General features: G+C 53.0%; 2 protein-coding genes across 4 annotated transcripts; one reads left to right on the top strand and one right to left on the bottom strand.

Annotated features, from left to right (window-relative positions):
- The first annotated feature begins 7,199 nt into the window (after positions 1 to 7,199).
- PPP1R35 (protein phosphatase 1 regulatory subunit 35) lies at positions 7,200 to 10,587 on the top strand. 2 transcript variants are annotated; one of them, XM_046667406.1, is made up of 4 exons: positions 7,200 to 8,978; positions 9,060 to 9,312; positions 9,393 to 9,529; positions 9,631 to 10,587. In XM_046667406.1, the coding sequence occupies exons 1-4, from the start codon at positions 8,742 to 8,744 to the stop codon at positions 9,802 to 9,804; spliced, it is 801 nt and encodes a 266-aa protein (XP_046523362.1). In that variant the 5' UTR covers positions 7,200 to 8,741; the 3' UTR covers positions 9,805 to 10,587. The 2 variants fall into 2 exon arrangements, with proteins under 2 accessions (XP_046523362.1, XP_046523361.1); XM_046667405.1 differs by having other exon boundaries at positions 7,200 to 9,312.
- Positions 10,588 to 10,731: 144 nt separating this feature from the next.
- On the bottom strand, positions 10,732 to 16,549 carry MEPCE (methylphosphate capping enzyme). Of its 2 annotated transcripts, XM_046667404.1 has the most exons (5): positions 16,185 to 16,549; positions 13,261 to 15,940; positions 11,755 to 11,973; positions 11,451 to 11,577; positions 10,732 to 11,330 (listed from the first exon to the last, which is right to left on the bottom strand). In XM_046667404.1, exons 2-5 carry the CDS (start codon positions 14,923 to 14,925, stop codon positions 11,278 to 11,280), a joined length of 2,064 nt encoding a protein of 687 aa, XP_046523360.1. In that variant the 5' UTR covers positions 14,926 to 15,940; positions 16,185 to 16,549; the 3' UTR covers positions 10,732 to 11,277. The 2 variants fall into 2 exon arrangements, with proteins under 2 accessions (XP_046523360.1, XP_046523359.1); XM_046667403.1 differs by lacking the exon at positions 16,185 to 16,549 and having other exon boundaries at positions 13,261 to 16,168.
- Positions 16,550 to 18,605: the final 2,056 nt, after the last annotated feature.

Here is an 18,605-nt window from a genome sequence, read left to right as displayed (position 1 = left end):
GTTTATGAGAAATGCAATTTCTCGGGCCCCACTCCAGACCTACTGAATCACAAACTCTGTGGCGGAGCCCAGCATTCTGTGTTTACTGAGCCCTCCGGGAGATTCCGACGCACCCTGGAGTTTGAGAAGCACTGTTTTAGACTTTTCATTAAGAAATGTGGATGGGGTGTCCCACACAGCAGAGCCCGAAGGACCTCCAACTAGAATGTACAACTATGTACCAGGGGCTTTGGAGAGAAGAAGAAGAAAAAGATTGGCAGCAGATGTTAGTCCAGGGCCAATCTTAAAAAGAAATAAAACAAAATGTGGATGCCAGGACCTACAGCAAACACACGGCAAGTGGTGGGATTAAACGAAGTTATGTCCACAGAGGATTTACTGCAGTGCCTGGATCTTCAGAGCAGGTGCTCAGTCGAGATTTGTGGGATGAATGAAGGAGCTTTAAAATGAGTAATGGGATGCAAGTGATGTGGTTTTCATTCACCCAACAAACATTTACTGGGAGCTAGGTCCTGCCTGGGGTGCTTTGAAAGGTGATTCACTACAGTCCCCAACCTTGCCAGCTCACAGTGAGAGGGGTAAACTGATGGTCACACTGCCGGGTAAGAAGGACCCCATCTAAGGGATGTCTAGGTGGGCTGAGGGAGCCTGAAGATGGAAGGAAGGAAACCATCACTGCTTTAGGGGCTGTCACACATGCGTTATCTTTCCGATCTGTGAAAAGAGCACTAGAGCAGAGTCCTATTTCCTATATCTACTTGCTGTGTGACTTTGAGCAAATCACTTGGCCTCTCTGTTTGCAGGTGTATTACCTCATCTGCAAAAGGGGAGTCATAATGCAGCACAGGGTTTTGTTTGAAGCAGCTAGCATAACGCCTAGCATCAGTAGGTTCTGAAAGCTGGTAAATATCTTCTTGGAATCCTCCCAACAATCCTGTGATGTAGGTGCTCCCTTCATTTTTTATGCCTAGAAGGAAAGAAACGTGCTAGAAACCTAGGCCAAGATTAGTTATTGCAATGTGGCCCAAACTTTAACATTGAGCTTCCTGGCAGCCAGGATAAGAATGAAATTTGACTCTTACCATGAGAGTTGCTTAATTTACATAACAAAAGAAGGCACCCCAGCTCCTTGGGGGACCCTCAGCAGGACTACCCTCAGCCTGGCCTTCGCCACCTGCCCTCCCTCCCTCTCCCAGCTGGTGGGGTGGCTGGCTTGGGGGAAGCAGAGTTGCTTCAGCTGAAGGTGCAGCCGGGTGACACTCCTGCTCAGATTCAAGGGGAGGGCACAGAGATGCCACCTCTCAATGGAAGGAGTGTCAAAGAATTTTCGGCCATTGTTTTAAATCCCCACATCAATCAAATCTCAAATTGTCAGATACAGCGACAGCATTTTCAACCTGAAAAGAGAACTTTTCTCTTGTATTTGAACATTTATTTTTTCCTTCAGTGGTGGACCCTGTGCTGGGCTTTGGGGAAGATGGTCCCCCTTGCCTGAGCATAAATAGCAGGGGGTGTGGGGAGAGGAAGGGTGGAGGGCCACACAGAGGCAGGTGCCCTGGGCTTTGGCCCTGGCTCTCTACCTACCAGCTGGTGACCCTGGGTCGGCTTCCTCATAAGCTCTAAGGTCCCTCTGTGTTGAGCAGCCAGGTTCTAGGAGAGGGTTCAGTCTGTGCCTGGGCACCTCTTGGAGGCAGCTGCGGGGAGGTGGGGACAGTGACACAGGCTGTGATAAAGGGATGGGTTTGGGGGCTGGTTCAGGCCTTGGATAAGGGAGGGTGGTGGTCTGTGGAGGCTGGGACCCCCTTCCCAATGGTTTTGGGGGAAAAGAATCCTGTTGCCCCACCCGAGCGTCCCAAAGCCTCAGCAGCAGTGGACACCAGCGGGCTCGGGCCAGGTTTCCTTCTCTGCCATCTTGGACCCTCTTGCAGCCTCAGGACCAAGGCAGAACCTCAGAGCTTCTGGTTCCCTCTTAGGCCTCTTCTCTTTTACCGCTGACCCTGGTTCCTCTTCGAGCTTCTACACAGCTGCCCAAGCTGAGGTTACTACTGGGGACCATGGCCCCAGCCTCCTGGTCCCTTCATGATGTCCCAAGCCCCCGATACCCCCATCTCTCCTCTTTGCCTAGAGCACTTCTCACCTCCAGCTGGCACCTTTCTCTGTATGCCATCCCTCCCAGCAGCTGTAGCCTTCCCCCTCCTCTCCTTCGCCCGCCCCCACCCTGTCTTTTCCTGTTGGGTGGCGTTTGGCAGATGGTCCTAGGGCTACTGCAGAGAGTGGAGTCCAAGGCACTCTGATCCTTCTCTTGTACCAGCCACCCTCGGGCTGTGGGAAGACCTCACACCAGCATCTGTTTGTCTGATCTAGAGGTTTCTGTGGAATCATCCTTCAGCCCTAATACCCCCAACATCTCCTGTGGTCCATCCTCATTGAGTGCTCCCATCCCATTTTTTTGAGGTCCTGATTCTCTGCCAGGCAGAGATCCGTCAGGACCTGCATCCCAGCAGCTTTCCCCATGTCCTTCTGCTTAGTTCAATTCCACCTACCTGTGGCCCCATCTTCCTGGAATATGGCTGCATCTTTCATGGCTCTAACCCCACCCACCCTGCTAATGGCCTTCATTCCCTTTCTTAACTCTGGTGGTTTTTGACCTGACTCTCCCCAGGCTCTTATTTATTTATTTTTTCTTGAGGAAGATTAGCCCTGAGCTAACATCTGCTGCCAATCTCCTCTTTTTGCTGAGGAAGACTGGCCCTGAGCTAACATCCGTGCCCATCTTCCTCTACTTTATATGTGGGACGTCTACCACAGCATGGCTTGCCAAGCGGTGCCATGTCTGCACCCGGGATCCGAACCGGCAAATCCTGGCCGCCTAAGCGGAACGTGCGAACTTAACCACTGCGCCACCGGGCTGGCCCCTCCCCAGGCTCTTTTAGGTCCCAACCAACTGGCATCAACCTTCTATTCCCTATGCTCACGTTAAGGACATCCCTTCCCCAGCAAGCTCAGGCCCTCAGTCCAATCCTCTCCCCTTTGCTGAGCCCAGCTCCAATGAATTCTCTGAACCCCCAACCCTGAAAATCTGTTTCTGTTTTCCTAGCTTCATCCAATTTCCCCTTCTTCATTCTCCTCTAACCCACCCAGGCTGTGGACAACTTCTTCCGAATGAGACCCTGTTCCCTACCCTCAACTCTCCTTCATCTCAGAAGCCGGCTTCATCCTACATCCCTGGACACTCATACATGAGGGGTCTCATCCTGGTCCTCCTGTTCCTTTTCCTGCTGCTGGACGGGCCAGGCCAAGGGGCTCGGAGGCAGTGTGTTGGCCTGCAGCCTGATACGTGCCCTCCTTTCTGGATCTTGGTGTGTTCCTTGTGGGTCCGGAGAAAGGAGTGGTGGGCTCAGGCTGACACACATCAGACTTGATATTTTGCTGGGAGGTCTACCCTGCCTGCCCCTGAGATTAGGTAGGATGGGAAAGTGGGGACGGGAGCCTGGATGTGTGTGTGGCTGGGGGGTGGGCCATAGCCCCTGAAGTACAAGATTGGCCACGCTCATCTTCCAGCACTCCCTGTGTGAAAGGGACACAGTGTGGAAGTGTCTCTGGGTTGGCCCCCAACCAGAGGCAGTTTGAGAGTGGGAGACGGGAAGTGAGGGGTCCTCGCAGGTGGGGTTTGCAGAGGGTGGCGGCTGAGGGTTGCCATCTCGTCTCTTTGACTTGTCGTGGCTCTATTGGAGGGCGCCTTCCTGGATGGAGCCTTTGCTCTTCCCCTGCCCCTTATGCCCCGGCAGGTCTTCCCAGCTGCCCTCTGCAGCAGTCCCAGCCACACTGTGGGTCACTACATTGGAGACGTCCCACTGCTACTCAATGGCATGGTCCCTTGAAGGACCTCTGACCCTGTCCTGTCTCCTGTCCCACCTGTCACACCCATAGCGTCTGGCCCAGCAGCAGCTCGAGATGACATTGAATGACCCTTTCAGCATCCAGACTCACCTTCCCCAAACCAGGCTCCAGGTCTGGGATTGCCCCCCACACGACTAAAGGGAACATCACTACCTGGTGAGGTCTGACCCATAAAGACAGAACCTGAGAGCCTACAGCATGACCTCTTCCTAGGGGCCTTCTCTGTGCCTCTTTCCCTCTTCCCTCAGCATTCCTGCTTCTCTCCTCTCCCCATCCTTCCCTGGATGGGAGATGATGCAGAGGTGGGGCCTCCCCAGTCTGGAGAGTGGAGGCAGGGCCCCCTCGCTTGGCAGTCTCAGGCAATGAGATCAGTTCAGCTTTTCGGTGTCTCCCCTCTTTTGCTTATGGGGGGTCCGTTCCTGGACCATATTTACAATTCCTTCCCTAGCTGCCTCCTCCTGAGTCCCCCCTTCCAACTTCTCACTGCGCCCAGTCAGGGCTCGGTTTGGTGTGGCCTGTGACTGGAGTCCATCGTTGCAGAAGAGGGTGCAGCCATAGAACGTGCTTCTATGAGGAGACTCTAAAGTTAAGGCTAGAGAGGAGTCTTCATCACTTATCAATACCTTCTTAAAGGAGGTATTTTTTTTTTTAATAGAGGAAAAGCAAATCCAGGCCTCTCAGCCTGGTTCAGCCAAAAAATTCCTAGGAAGAGTGGGGGCGGGACTGGGACCCCTGATGCCCTCGCTTTCACCCACGCATCCTCACTTTCACCTTGTTTCTTTAAAGTCACTCAGTGACCTTCCTACTTCCTGGAGGCTCACAGCATAGCTGGCAAACAGAAGGGCTTGTTTGTGTCTCTGTATCTGGGCCTGGGAAGGGGTAGTGGCTAGCTTTTAAGGTTGGGGAGCTGAGCATACTAAATGCATGGCTGGGGCCTTTATATCCATCTGCACAGCCAAGGCCTGGGGAGCGGTTTCAAGTTTCAGCTCCTACACTTCCTGTGTGCCAAAGCTACCTCAGCCTCCTTTTCAAAAAAAAGCACAACAAAATTTATCATAGAAATGTTCAAAATATATAAAAATAGAGAAAATATAATAAACCCCCATGTATCCATCACCCAGCTTTGACAACCATTCACATTTGACTGATCTTGTTTTCTTTATACACCCACCCCCACGCTCTGCCCCTCTTCCCAACCCCAACATTACTTTCATTAAAATTTTTATTGAGATCATTGTTGATTCACATGCAGTTGTGAGAAATAATACAGAAAGAGCCTTTGCACACTTTCCCCAGTTCTCCCCAATGGTAACTGCTGAAATTGGCAAACAGCCCTTGATGATTAAGTATTTAGGTACTACAGTTTTTTCCTTTTTGCTATTACTGATGATAACTTTCAGCTGTTAACCCGCCCATTGTTAACTGTGTTGCTTAGGTAGCATGCTATCTGACTCCCACTAGGCTCCTACAGCTAACGTCTCCCTGGAGCCTGGGTCACCATGGGAATGGGTGTGTGAGCTGTTTTTCAGGAATTAGAACTCCTTGTCCACTTCAGGCCAGTTGAGACCACCAGCTCATCAACTGGGCCCGTGCAGATGTCCAATAGGTGACCTTTTGACATCAAGAGGCTAAAAACTCCACCCTCACATCATGCTAATGCTGCCATTTTGTGAACATGGGTCCTATGAAGAGGCATGGAGTCTGACTACACTTGCGCAGATCATCAGTTACCTCACCTCTCCTCACCTCCAATCACCTCTCTCCACATTTCAGACCACCTTGCCCCCCATCCACAAATATCCCTGAGTCCCTATTTTCGGGGAAGCGAATTTGAGGCTCATGCTCTCACTTCCTCATGTGGCTGCCTTGTGAGTAAACCCTCTCTCTGCTACAATCTTGTTATCTCGGTGTTTGGCTCTCTGGTTGGTGGGCAAAAACGAACCTGATTCGGTAACACTGCTATAGACTGAATATTTGTGTCCCCTGCAAATTCTTATGTTGAAACCTAATCCCCAATGTGTTGGTATTTGGAAGTGGGGCCTTTGGGAGATGATTAGGTGCCCTTATAAAAGAAACCCCACAGAGCTCCCTTGTTGCCCCTTCCACCATGTGAGGACACAGTGAGATGGCCATCCATGAACCAGGAAGCGGTTCCTCACTAGACACCAAATCTGCCAGTACCTTGATCTTGGACTTCCCAGCTGCTAGCACTGTGAGAAACAAATTTTTGTTTACAGCCATCAGTCTGTGGTATTCTGTGAGAGCAGCCCGAATGAACTAACACGGTAAGATTTTGCAAAACTATACTATACTATCACAACCCGGATACTGACATTCATATAATCCACCAATCTTATTCAGATTTCCTAGTTTTGTACTCTTTTTGTGTGTATTAGGCTCTGTACAATTTTAACACCTGGGTAGGTTCCTGTATTCACCACCACAGTGTAGGAAATGTACAGTTCCAGCACCAAAGGATCACTGGTGCAGCCGTTTTATGACCACACCCACCTCCCTCCTGCCACCTCTTTCACTTCGGCCCTAACACTTGGCAACCACTGGATCTGTCTTCTGTTTCTAAACTTTTGTCATTTCTAAAATGTTATATAAAAGGAACCATACATCATGTAATTTTTTGGGATTGGTTTTTTGCTCAATAACCTGGCAATTCATTCACCTTGTTGTTTGGATCAATAATTTGTTTCTTTGGATTGCTGAGTAGTAGTCTATGGTATGGATGTACCATAGTTGAACTCTTTACCTGTTGAAGGACATTTAGGTTGTTTCCAGTTTTTGGCTATTATGAGTAAAGCTGCTATGAACATTAGTGTACAGGTTTTTAAATGTACAGGGATATTGAATTAGCTACCACATTCTGGGGGCAGAGGGGCTTACTGAGTCCATCATTATTTCTAAGGGCTTTTCAGTGGAAAGAATTAGGATTTACTTTTTCCCCCCTTTTTTGTTTTTCTTTTTTGGTGAGGAAGATTTGCCCTGAGCTAACATCCATTGCCAATCTTCCTCTTTTTGCCTGAGGAAGATTGGCCCTGAGCTAACATTTGTGCCAATCTTTCTCTATTTTCTATGTGGGATGCTGCCACAGCATGGCTTGATGAGCAGTGTCTAGGTCCATGCCCAGGATCTGAATGCACAAACCCCAGGCTGCCCAAGCGGAGCAAGAGAACTTAACCACTATGCCACCAGGCTGGCCCCAGGATATACTTTTTAATTTAAGCTAAAATACAGCATGAGTTCATACAGATACTTTCTAATTAAATTCAAGACTATAGGAAGTTTGCATATCACTGATTTTATATCTACATATCTCCTCTCCTATGACAAAATTCCAGTTCTGATAACATCAACATAATTGTTTTATCTTACACATTTACACCTATTTCCAACAATACGACTACTGAATACAATTTAAGATTTTATGGCAGTTTTAAAAAAAATGGCAGTTAATTTTGTCCTTAGAGTAGATCTGTGTTTTCAAGTCATTCAGAAGAGCTCCATTCTGTGTAGTTAGGTCACCAAGATATACATTTAGGTTTATTTGTTTCATTTTACTTTCAACTTTTATAGATTGATTTTTAAAATTAATCTTTATCATTTAATCACATAAAACATGTAGGTTTCCAAAGTCAGATACATAAAACAGAGTATATGCAAAGTTTAGCCTCTTTTCCCTTCATTCTATTCTCTCCTTCCTCATATGAACTATTAAAAATTTTTGTTATACTTCCACTTTCTAAAAATATAAGTATTTATTTATTTACATTTGTACCTCCCTACTCCCTTTCACAATTGAATAGTAGAGGTAATGGGCATACTTTCTTTTTCCTGACGTTAGCAGGAAAGCCTCTAGCATTTCACCATTGACATCCTCTAAAACTTTTTGCAAAATGCGGGCAACGCTATCCATTCTAAATAATCTTCCACAGCATTTCTTGGCAAGAAAAACGATGTGAAAACTCTCAAACTGAAAAGTGGCCCGCCAACATGCCTGTTGACTGAGTATTAACCCATTTGGGGAGAGCTTCAAGAGCTCCGAACTCGACTTAGTACATTTTACACAAGAAGAAAACTGAGAGGAACTGCCCCAAGGCACACTGGGAACGGGCGAGAGCTCCAGGATCCTGCCCTGCAGTCCAGGGGTCCTGGATAAGTCTACCAAGACTTTCTTTTTTATTTTCTTTCTCTCTCTTTTTTTTTTTTTTAAAGTGTACTCAATACACAGATACGTATTTTTACAGAGAGGAATATTTTAGGAGACCCTCGAAGGTTAAGAAGTGGCAGAAGGCTGCAAGGCTGGATGAAGCAGTTACCGCCCGCGCAACCACGATCGCCCAGAGCCCCAGAAGGGAGCCCCGCTCGCACCCACTCATTCTGGGAAGCTCCGGTTCTAGTTCGGGGGCGACAGAATTCGCGGAGATGCTGTGAAGGCACGAAGTAGGGAGGTCCAAATGAGAGGGCGCGGGACCATTAAGTCAAAGCTGTCACACTTGGCGCTGGGACAGGGCAGACAGACACAGCCAGCATTCCAGCAGAAGTCGGGCGAAGACACAGCGGGGCGAGCACACCACAGGGTAGGTTTGCGAAAGGAGAATTGGTCCCGATGAGGATCCGTAGGGCTTCCACGGGCTTCAGCTGTGAAGCCCGGGCCTGGGGGCGGGGCAAAGGAAACGACGCTAAAGAGGCCCAATAGGACGGGGCGAGCCTCCTCGGGTAGGGATAACGGTTTCCGGTAGCGGCGAGAGGGAGGGGCGGGGGAGAGGAGTTGGCGAGTGGGGTCCTTTGACCCTTGGCCCCAGCGCCCACACCCCTGCAGCCACGCCAAGATGATGGGCTGTGGGGAGTCAGAGTTGGAGTCGGTGGGAAGGGAGGAGGCCGTGGCGGCCCCGGGGCCACCCCCAGAACCGCGCGCCCCGGAGTCCGGAGCCCCGGTGCCCGAGCCCGGTCTGGACCTGAGCCTGAGCCCGAGCCCGAGCTCCGAGAGCACGCAGCGGCCGAACCGCAGCCCCGGGCGGCGCAAGGGGCGGGCGGAGCGGCGGGGCGGGGCCCGCAAAGGGCGGCAGGTGAGCTGCGGGGGAGACCTGGCCGACCGCCCGCCCGCGGCCCCGCGCCCACCTCTTCACCGCCCTGCTCTCTGCTCCCAGGTTCGCTTCCGCCTGGCCCCGCCCTCCCCGGTGCGCTCCGAGCTGCCGCCGGCCGCCGCCGCAACGAGGGAGAAGCCCGCGGCGCCGCCCGACCTGGGCGCGCCCGCGCCGCACAGCAGCCTGGCCCTGAGCCTCGAGCTGCAGGCCGCGCGGGCCGCAGCTGGGGGCCCCTTCGATGCCGCGAAGGCCGTGGAGGAACAGCTCAGAAAGTCCTTCCAGACCCGCTGCGGCCTGGAGGAGAGCGTGGCCGAGGGTGAGGGGGGCAGGCGGCCGGCCGGGCGCGGGGATCGAGGCGAGGGGCGCCGCTCACCGCCGCTCCCCCTGCGGTCTCAGGGCTGAACGTGCCGCGCTCCAGGCGGCTCTTCCGAGACCTGGTGAGCCTGCAGGTGCCGGAGGAACAGGTTCTGAACGCCGCGCTGCGGGAGAAGCTGGCGCTCCTGCCGCCGCAGGCTCGAGCCCCCGCCCCGAAGGTGAGGGCCCCGGGCGGGAGCCTGCCCTGTGCCCCCTGCCCCGCCGCGGGTTCTGCCCCTGCCCGCAAGCCTAACCCCGCTTTGGGCTCCAACTCCCACAGGACCCACCTGGGCCAGGGCCAGACATGACCATCCTGTGTGACCCAGAAACACTATTTTATGAATCTCCACACCTGACCCTGGATGGGCTGCCGCCGCTCCGGCTTCAGCTCCGGCCCCGCCCTTCAGAGGACACCTTTCTCATGCATCGGACGCTGAGGCGGTGGGAAGCGTAGACCTGGAGGCTCCCTGGATTGCTACTTCCTATTTTTGTTAAAACTATTTATCGGAATAAAGTGGTTTTGCTAACAAATGGGACTCTTCTTGGGAGTCTTAAGTTGGGGGTCAAGCCTCAGGTTGGAAGCTCCCTGGAAGTCAAGTTTTTGGCCCTTTTTAAAAGGAACTTCATAGGGATGACAAGTAGAAAACACTGTCCAAGTCAGGGGTTTAGATGCCCTCCCCGCCTTTTCCCGACTTCAGTCACAGCTACCACCTTTCTTTTTGATGACACCACACGTGTTCCTTTGCACCACTTATTTCTGATCGCTTTAACGTGTGGGCCTCAGCCCACGTTTTACACTTCAGGGAAGCCTTCCCTCATCCTGCTCAAGGAAGCTGCAAGGCAGTTGCTAGCACCCAGCTATTCAAAATGATCTTGCTTTTACCCTTATTGACACCTGACTCAGTGCTTAATATTTGTTGACTGAATGTTCAAACCTCCAGGAACACCTGACAAGCCACTGAAAAGCTTCAAGTTAATTAAGTTGCCTATTAGTCTGGTTCTACAGCACAAAAAGGGTGGGTGGGCTACTAGAGCAGGTGGTGGCCTGGTCCAGGTGACTTTTTCTAGCTCCACCGGTAACACTTCCCAAGTTAGCCTTCTGCCCAAAGCTCCCACACAAATTTTGTCAATGGGATTTTTGTAGAGGGGAGACGAACTCTTCAAGTTTCACATCAAAATTTGCACTATACCCCTTTTGTCTGACTGGCATTCTGTATACTTGTGTGTAGGTCAGACTAGCATTCAACAATTTTCCCAACCACCAGAAGACCTGTCCTGTTCTTGAGACCCTGTAGTTTGGGCAGAGAGGAGGCACAGGTTCCACAGGTTCGGGGCGGCCCCCATCCCTTCCCTGCCAGCTAGAAAGTGCCAGACACAGGTGTGGGGCCACTGCCCTAAACACCAAGTTTACTGTGCTGTTCTCACATTCCAAACCCAACCCCCTCTCCCAAAGGCGGACAGCAGAGTGAAGGATTTTCACAGTACCTGCGTGCCTCCCTGCCAAGCTTACCCCTCTTAACCCTCAGTCCATCTATCCGTGGTCCACTGAGACGCAGCTAGGGACAAGGCCCAAGGACAAATGGGAACCCCTCCTTGGGAGAACAGGAGGAAGAGGCCAGAGAACTTGATACCCCCACCTCCCATGCCTTAGGAGAACAGAGGTCAGCAAACAGTCCATGCCATCCAGCCCAGTGAGCTGGGGGAGAGGAAGATGACGGTTAAGTCCAGCGCAGCTCAGCTTGCTGCTTAGGTGCCAGAGGTGTAGGGAGAAGGCTGGGGCAGCAACATAGGAAAAGCTTTCTCTGCAGACCCAAGAAAGGAAACTATTTTTGGAGCCAGAAAGGAAAGACCTTGGGACACTCTCCTCTTCCCCCAGGTCCTTAGGAGCAGCGGGCAGCTTCTTCACACTTTCTGTTCAGGGGGCCACTTAGTGGCTGGGGGAACGGGCCTTGTGGAACAGGTACACAGGACGCTGGAAGCCTGAGGGGAGAGTGTGCAATCAGGAGGGGTTGGCAGGACCTCAAGACTCTCCACAGGGTCTGCACCCTCTCTGCCAGAACCAGCCTCCCTTCCTCCCCCAAGAAAATAAGCCAGCCCTACCTTTGGAGGTGTTGTGGGGTGTGGCCACAAGCTCATAGCTGGAGAAGCCCACCTCTGGGGATGTCAGGTAGGAAGTGAACTGCTCTGGCTTCAGCTGGATTCGATAGTAGTTCTTGTAGATTGTTTCCTAGAGACAAGGGCAGGGGACAATTTCAACTCGCTGCCTTCTCCCCGGGTAGAGAATGATGCCCACCCAGGGGGCCTTCTCACCTTGCTCAGAAAGTCCTCTTTCTGCTTCCTCGAGGCCTTTCTTGCCTCAACTAAAGGAAGGATATCCCCAATTTCCACTGAAACCCCAACTCACCGTGAGAGTCTTTCTCCTGCCATAGGATGACCAAGGTTGGGGCTCCAGGACCAGGATGCCCCCAGGGCGGAGGTGCCGGTAGATCCGGCGGAACATGCGCTTCAGCCCCTCGTCTCCCCAGTTCAGATGCACCCACTTGGTGAGGCTGAGGCAGAGCACCACATCATACTCGGGGTTTTGGGCATCCACCAGCTCATCTCGATCCAGCACATAGTTACCCTGAGGGCAAGAATTGGGGGCGAGGTCAACAGAGGCATTGAAAGAACCACTGCTCCCACACAACCCGCTCTGCAGCCTCTAAGACAAAGTCCCGCAGCCTTACCTTAGCCCTTGGCCACAATCTTCCCTGACACTCCTCAGACTAACTTCCAAATGGTGCCCTCTCTTTGAGTCTCCTTTTCTTGCTTTACACCCTCCTGCTCCTGCTTTCTAGTGAGAGTAAACCAATCAAACATAAAAAGGGCGCCTGGGTAATTTTAAGTTGAGCAAATTACCCACGAGATCTCCAAAGCTGGGTCAAATTGCAGAGAAAGAATGCTGAGGTTCCCAAGACCCTGTCCAGTACTTATTTCCACCCCACATACATTAAGCCGAGTGACTCAACATTATACAAAGGGACCTAACCCAGGTTTGAAAGGGAGACCTGTAGTTTCTTCCCTGTGGTTGGGGCTGGCAAAGTTTCAGGCCTATTCTTTCCCTTCTCCCAGAGAAACGAGGAGCCCTATCCTTCATGAAGCCTTTTCTAGATAAGCTCACCACCCTCTGTAAAGCCCATTCTTCCAGGCTTAATCCAACATACTGCCAACTATTACTGCAGACGGCCTATGTGGAGCATGTTATGGGGAGCTATACATAGTCAGGGAACAGACATTCTGAAGACACAGGCCTCTTCCCTTCTGCAGAGGACTTTCTGATTCTTCCCCATCCTGCTATCTAGGGTCAGTGTGGAGATGATCTAAGGCCAATCCACTTGCGTTCCTGACCACTGACACTCTTCAACCAACGCTGCACCTATTGCAAACGAGGTCCCTATCAATGGACGGAAACCATAAATATTAGTCAGCCAATCCCCTAATCCTCCCCCTACAACCAGACATTCCACGTTTGACACCGATCCCTTCATGCGTCTTCAGTAGTTTGGAGGACAAGTTCTCATATGGACCAAATCCCCTAGTGAGCATCAGCAGCAGCCCCCAAGGGAAGGTGGACTGGTCTGGATTATAGTCCAGGCCGGGAGCAGGGCAGGAGTCAGTCCCTACCTTGGGGCTTGTGGACATGAGAAAAAACCCTAGACAGAACTCCCGCCCTTCTAGGTTATAGAAAAGCAGAGACACCCAGCAGAATCAGTCCCAGATTAAGACCCTTCTCTTGAGGCTCTGGTTCTCCTAGAGTACATGTGAGTGCATGCACAGAAATCCCTCTGGTCATAACCTTCCCCTGCCAGGTTCCCATTTAATCTCATCTTCATACCTGGCCCCTATCCCCCAAACCTTTGGACCCTCTTACCGTGACGAAGACAACATTGTTGGGGAAGACTGATGTGTCTGCTCCATCCAAGGGCACTTGGGGTGCAGCAATGGGACCCCGGCTGGCTGTCAGTGAGGCTGGGAAGCAGCTTCTCTTTCGGACGGTTGTGGTCCCTTCCTCACTTTCTGCCCCTGGGTCCCCCTCAGAAGTCTGGGGTGGCAGACGCAGCTCCTCGGACAGGTAGTGTCTGATGTTTTGGCGGGCAGAGTGGATGAGCCGGGCATCAATATCCAGGCCCACCATGCGGGATGGGCCCCACTTACAGGCAATGCTCAGGGCCAGATGACCCACATTGCAGCCCAGATCTAAGACGTCCCGACCTCGAAACCACTCGGGCTTCAACACCCGAAGGCGCCCATCCTCACAGGAAGGATTGCGGTACCCATAGTACTTGCTGTAATTCCCATACTGGAACTTGCGCTGTTGCTTTTTGAAGCCTGCTGCAGGTAGTGGGTGGAGGTGGTGGCGGCCTCCCCCACTCCCTCGGCCCTTTTCCTTGGGACCCTGGCCTGCACCCCTAGCCCCTGCCTCCGACTTGCTGGAAGTCCTGCGACGTTTGCGATGTCGTGAGGAGGAAGACGAGGGTGCAGAGGTAACTGAGGCAGCTGGAGGGGCTGAAAGGGAGCCTGAGGGACCCTGGAGGGCAGATGGAAGGGGGGAGACGACCTCATCCCTGCAGTTGATGGCTGTGTTGAGTTCATAGGGCTGGGGGGCATCCCGGTTCTGGCCTCTATGCCGCTGCTGCTGTGTGGTGCCCTCCCCATGGAGTGAGGGCGCGAGGGGGGCTGTGGGCAGCACAGAGTGGCTATCATTCCCGCCAGTTGCCTGCTGCTGCTGGTGGTGCTGTCCCCGGTGTCTATGCCGCTTCCGACCAGTCTTGAGTGGCGAAGCAAGAACTACTTGGGCCTCATCAGTGCAAGTGTTGAGACTGAGCGGATCAGTAATATCTTTGGGGATGAGGATCTCCACCGGATCTCTCCCCTTGGCCGGAAGTGGGGATGACTTGGGGGTCTCCGCATTGAGTACGCGGCTCACTTCCTCATCCAGGAGACTATTAAGGTTCAGTGGATCAAAAATATTGCCCCCCAGGAGGAAGTTGGAGGGTAACACAGAGTCACAGTCCGAATTAACCCGCCTGCGCCTCTTGAAGGCCGGATGTTTGAAGCCTCCCCCACCTCCTCCTACATTACAGCTATTTCTTCTCTTGCCCCCACCTCCCCCAGGGGGCCGGTGGGGCTGATAGCCATTTCGGGGTCGAGGAGGGGCAGGGGGGCCCAGTTCTGTTCCGCCCCCTCCCCGTCGCTCCTCCCCCACGTCCGGGGGAGCAGCTCGCCCGTGGGGATCAGACAAGCGGGCCTCCCCGTGCGGCGGCGCCTGGGGGCCGCCCCCTCGTTGCTGCTGCGCCTGGCCGCCCCGAGGGGTGGATGGAGCCCTGGGGCTCTCCTTGCCGGCCCCAGAAGCCAGGGCCCCCTCCGAGTGCGCGCGCGGCCCCGGCCCACGCTGCGTCCCGCCGCGGAGCTCCCCGGAGGCGGCCTCTCGGTGCGGCTGCACCGTGGGGCCGCCCCCTCCGCCCGACTCCTCTTTGAGCGGCGGCGGCGGGGCCGGCACCAGAAACGGCTCCTTCTCCGCCGCCATCTCGATCATTTCCTCCCCTTATTCCGTCCCAGTCGAGGGCAACGAGGGGGGCTAGGGGGCTTAACCCCCCTTCCTAGACCCCGCTCCCCTCCCCCCTTTCCCGAGTGCGCGCGCAGCTCTGCTCTTCTCGCCTAGTCTCGCGCCCAAGCGCCTCCCCCAAAGCGCGCCCCACTAGCCCGCGAGACCAAAACAAGATGCCCGCGAGACCCGAACTCGAGGAATCGACCGCGCGTGCGCCGACCCCTTTCTCCTCTACCACTACCGCTTCCCGCGAGCGCGCACCGCTGGAGCGCGTTCCTCTCGCCCCGGAATCACGCATGCGCACTCCGCCACCACCCTGGTTGCGCGCGCATCGGAGTACGAACCAACTTAACGGCTCCGGGAGTTTAAATATAGCCCCCACGACCCCCCAAAAAGCCCACCACCCCAAATTGACACCCTACTTCCCTTCGCAGCTATGTCCGTCCCTACTGATATCCTTTGTCTCTGGCGCGCGATCCCACCCACCGTAGGCGGGGGACGGGGAGCTGGTGTGAAAAGGTCTCCTTGACACCCGACCCTTGTTCCTGAGGAATGAGTCTCAGCGGTCTCCGCCCGGCTCTAAAGCCAACAACCTCCCTACCCCGCCTCCTTCCTCCCCCTAGCGGGCAGCGCCTGCGCACACCCTTTTGGGCTTGCGCGGGTAGATGCAGCACGTGCTGGAGATGACACCCCGCCCTCCGTCCTAGGGGCGGGGACTGTTACGTCGCTTCCTCAGGTTTGGTACACGCAACGTGCGTCAGCACGATTCGAAGGGGGCGTGAATAAGGAACGGGGCGGCCCTCATGAATTATTCATGACCCGGTCCCCCCGCCCCCCACCTTTGCCCACCTACTTAGAAGAGCTTCCGAGGCAGCGGAGGGGTGAACCTAAAAGTAGAGGAAGGGAAAGATCGGAGCATACTGACCGTCTTCCTACGAACTGTTCTCAGTAAAATACGATAGGTCATTTTAACTCACCCCGCTGGAAAATATTCTCTGCTGAACTGAAAAGAAAAAAAAAATAAGGCACTAAGACAGCCGATGTTGTCCAACTTCCTCTTCCCCCGAAATGGCCGAGTCGTTCTCTCGCTCCTCCGCCTTCCCCGAATCGCGATCACCTGGAGACACCACGCCCTATTCTCCGCCTCCACACCCACAGCCCCGACACCAACGCCTCCGCCCACCACCCGAAGCCTGCGCAGGAGCCCTGAGCCCGGGGGCTGCGACGCCGACGCCCACCCTAGCCACCTCGCACGCAGGCCTTCCCGAGCGCACACCCTGCGGCTTCGCGCCGCCTAGTAGAAAAACGAATGTAGGCGGGGAAGAGATTTCGGCCTGCTTTGGGCCCCCTGCCTCGGCCAATGGGGAAAAAGCTATTCGACGCCCCTTCCACGGGGTGCTAGGTGGCCCTTTCTCCCTGCCAACAGTGCTTGGGGTGCGGGGCCTGTGGCTGAGAAGAGGGCGGGAGAGGTGAGAGTGGGGTTCAGGAGAGTCTCAAATAAAATATTAAAATAAGGGCGTGAAGGAGACTAAAAGGGAGAATAGGAATTGGGGAACGAAAAGAGGAAGGAAAAGGTAGTCTGGAACCCAGAGAAAACTTAGTAAAAGCAAGAGGAGCTTCATGAACGATCAGGCGCCGCAGCTGCCGCCTAAAAAAAGTGAGACCAAGCAGGATTATGGGATATGTAGTTTTACAGGGCAGCTCGGTTGGAAGATGGCGGAAATCGCTGCGCAAACGCAAAAGCGGCTTCCAGCTGCGCATGCGCCTCAACCCGGGCCGCCGCGCCACCCCCCCGCCCGCTGGGGAGGGGGTGGAGCTTGTGCGTGGCCTCGCACCTTCTCTTGGTGGCGGGAAAACTGGGTCGAGGCTGGAGCGGCTTGCAGAATCGCTGCGGTAGTTTGCTTCGCTCCTCGCCGTTTAGGGCCTCTTCATTCCAAAAGGTAGCTGGCTCTTCTCCGGTTGCAGATGAGGGTGCTTGGCGCGGCCAGTCCTGGTACTTGTGGTCTGAGGAGAAGTCTTCTCCTCAGGGCGACAAGCAACTCTGACGCCTCCTCCTCAGACTCTCTGGCCGCAGACTCACCCCCAACAGACACACAAAAGTAACCCCATATCGTGGCGGGCAGAGACGGGCTGAGAGGGGAGGAGGATTCTGGTGCCTCCGTGGAGGGGGCGGGGCGCCTCTGGGGGGCAGTGTCTCCTGGTGAGATCCTTGATGGCGAGGAGAGGCTGGAAAGCCACTTTTTTGCCCCTTGAGGGGCGTCAGGGACTTCGGACTCTGTGAAACCTCCCGTCTTATTATTGCTGTCCTCCAGAGAGAATGGGAGAGGGAAGAGAGAGGAAGAAGGCGGCCCAGCGAAAGCTCCCCGCTTTGGTTTAGAGGTGGAAGGAGGCCTCTCGCTGCCGCACTTGGGCGCCCGGTGACGGGAGGTGGCGCGGGGACCCGGGCGTGTGCGCCTTTCAGCCCAGACGACGCGAAGAGGCTGGTCTGAGGTCGGGAGCAGGGCCCGTGGGGAAGGCTTGCGGGCGGTGGATCCCGAGAGCCGGGGGACACGGGAGTCCCCCAGAAAGAGTCTGCGTTTGGGTGATAAGCGGCCACGTCTCTGCTTCCTTGTCCTCTGAACCAAGAAGCTTTAGCTCACGTCCACTGATTTGTAAAAGTCTGCAAAAGGTTTAGTTCAACTAGTTAGGACAGTAAATGTCTTGCTACGTGGTCTGGTCTGGGCAGTAAGGGCAGCTGGAATAATTTTTTTTCCGTCTGTCTTGTTAAAAGTTTTAAATCAAGCTCGCTGAGCACACATACACAAAGAAGAAGGAAAAGAAAAAACTACTGTTACTAATTGAGGCATGAAAATAAGCAGTTTACATGCCATTAGACGTTAACACCAAAAGGGAATTAAACTCCAGTTTAAAGGAGATTTTAAATATAGTCTTTACAGTTTTTTTTGAGGCTCACAGCGTTTGTGTTAGAGAATAATCCTAAAGGGTTTACTTTTCTTTTTAGACCAAGGATTCCAGGAACAGTATAAAAAGGGAATAATTGGATAGTTAGGAGGAGGAAACTTGTGAACACATTCTAAATGGGGGAGGGGGATGGGAGGACGATTAATGCTTTTTGAAAAATATTGACGACTGAATTAAGTTATTTAGCTAGATCGTTCTCAAACAGTTTGGTCTCAGAACCCTTTTATACTCTTAAAAATTAGGGAGGACTTCAAAGATTGGTTTATATCTGTTGCTATTCATATATTAGAAATTAAACAGAAAAATTTTGAGCTTTTGTTCTAAAATAAAAATAAACCCGTTACACTTTAACATAAATAACATTTTTAATGAAAAATATATTTGCCTAAATGAAAGAAAATTTAGTGTGAAGAATGGCATTGTTTTACATTTTTGCAAATCTCTTTCGTGTTTGGCTTAATAGAAGACAGCTGGATTTCCATCTGTTTCTGAATTCACTCTGTTATGATATCTTGTTTCGTTTCAAGTATATGAGAAAAAAACAGCCTAACACAGATAAGTAGCTGGAAGGGCGGGGGGATCCCCAGGGGTCTTTGGATCACACTTTGAGAACTGCTGAGCTAGGTGATTCTATTCTAAAATCAGTGTGATGATTTTTAGTGTTCTAAGTGTAAGAAAACCTTGAATTTTTTTGGAACACCTCTTTC

This window comes from Equus quagga, chromosome 7 (genome assembly GCF_021613505.1).
Source record: "Equus quagga isolate Etosha38 chromosome 7, UCLA_HA_Equagga_1.0, whole genome shotgun sequence".
Lineage (NCBI taxonomy): Eukaryota > Metazoa > Chordata > Mammalia > Perissodactyla > Equidae > Equus > Equus quagga.
This window is presented reverse-complemented; position numbering and strand designations above follow the sequence as displayed.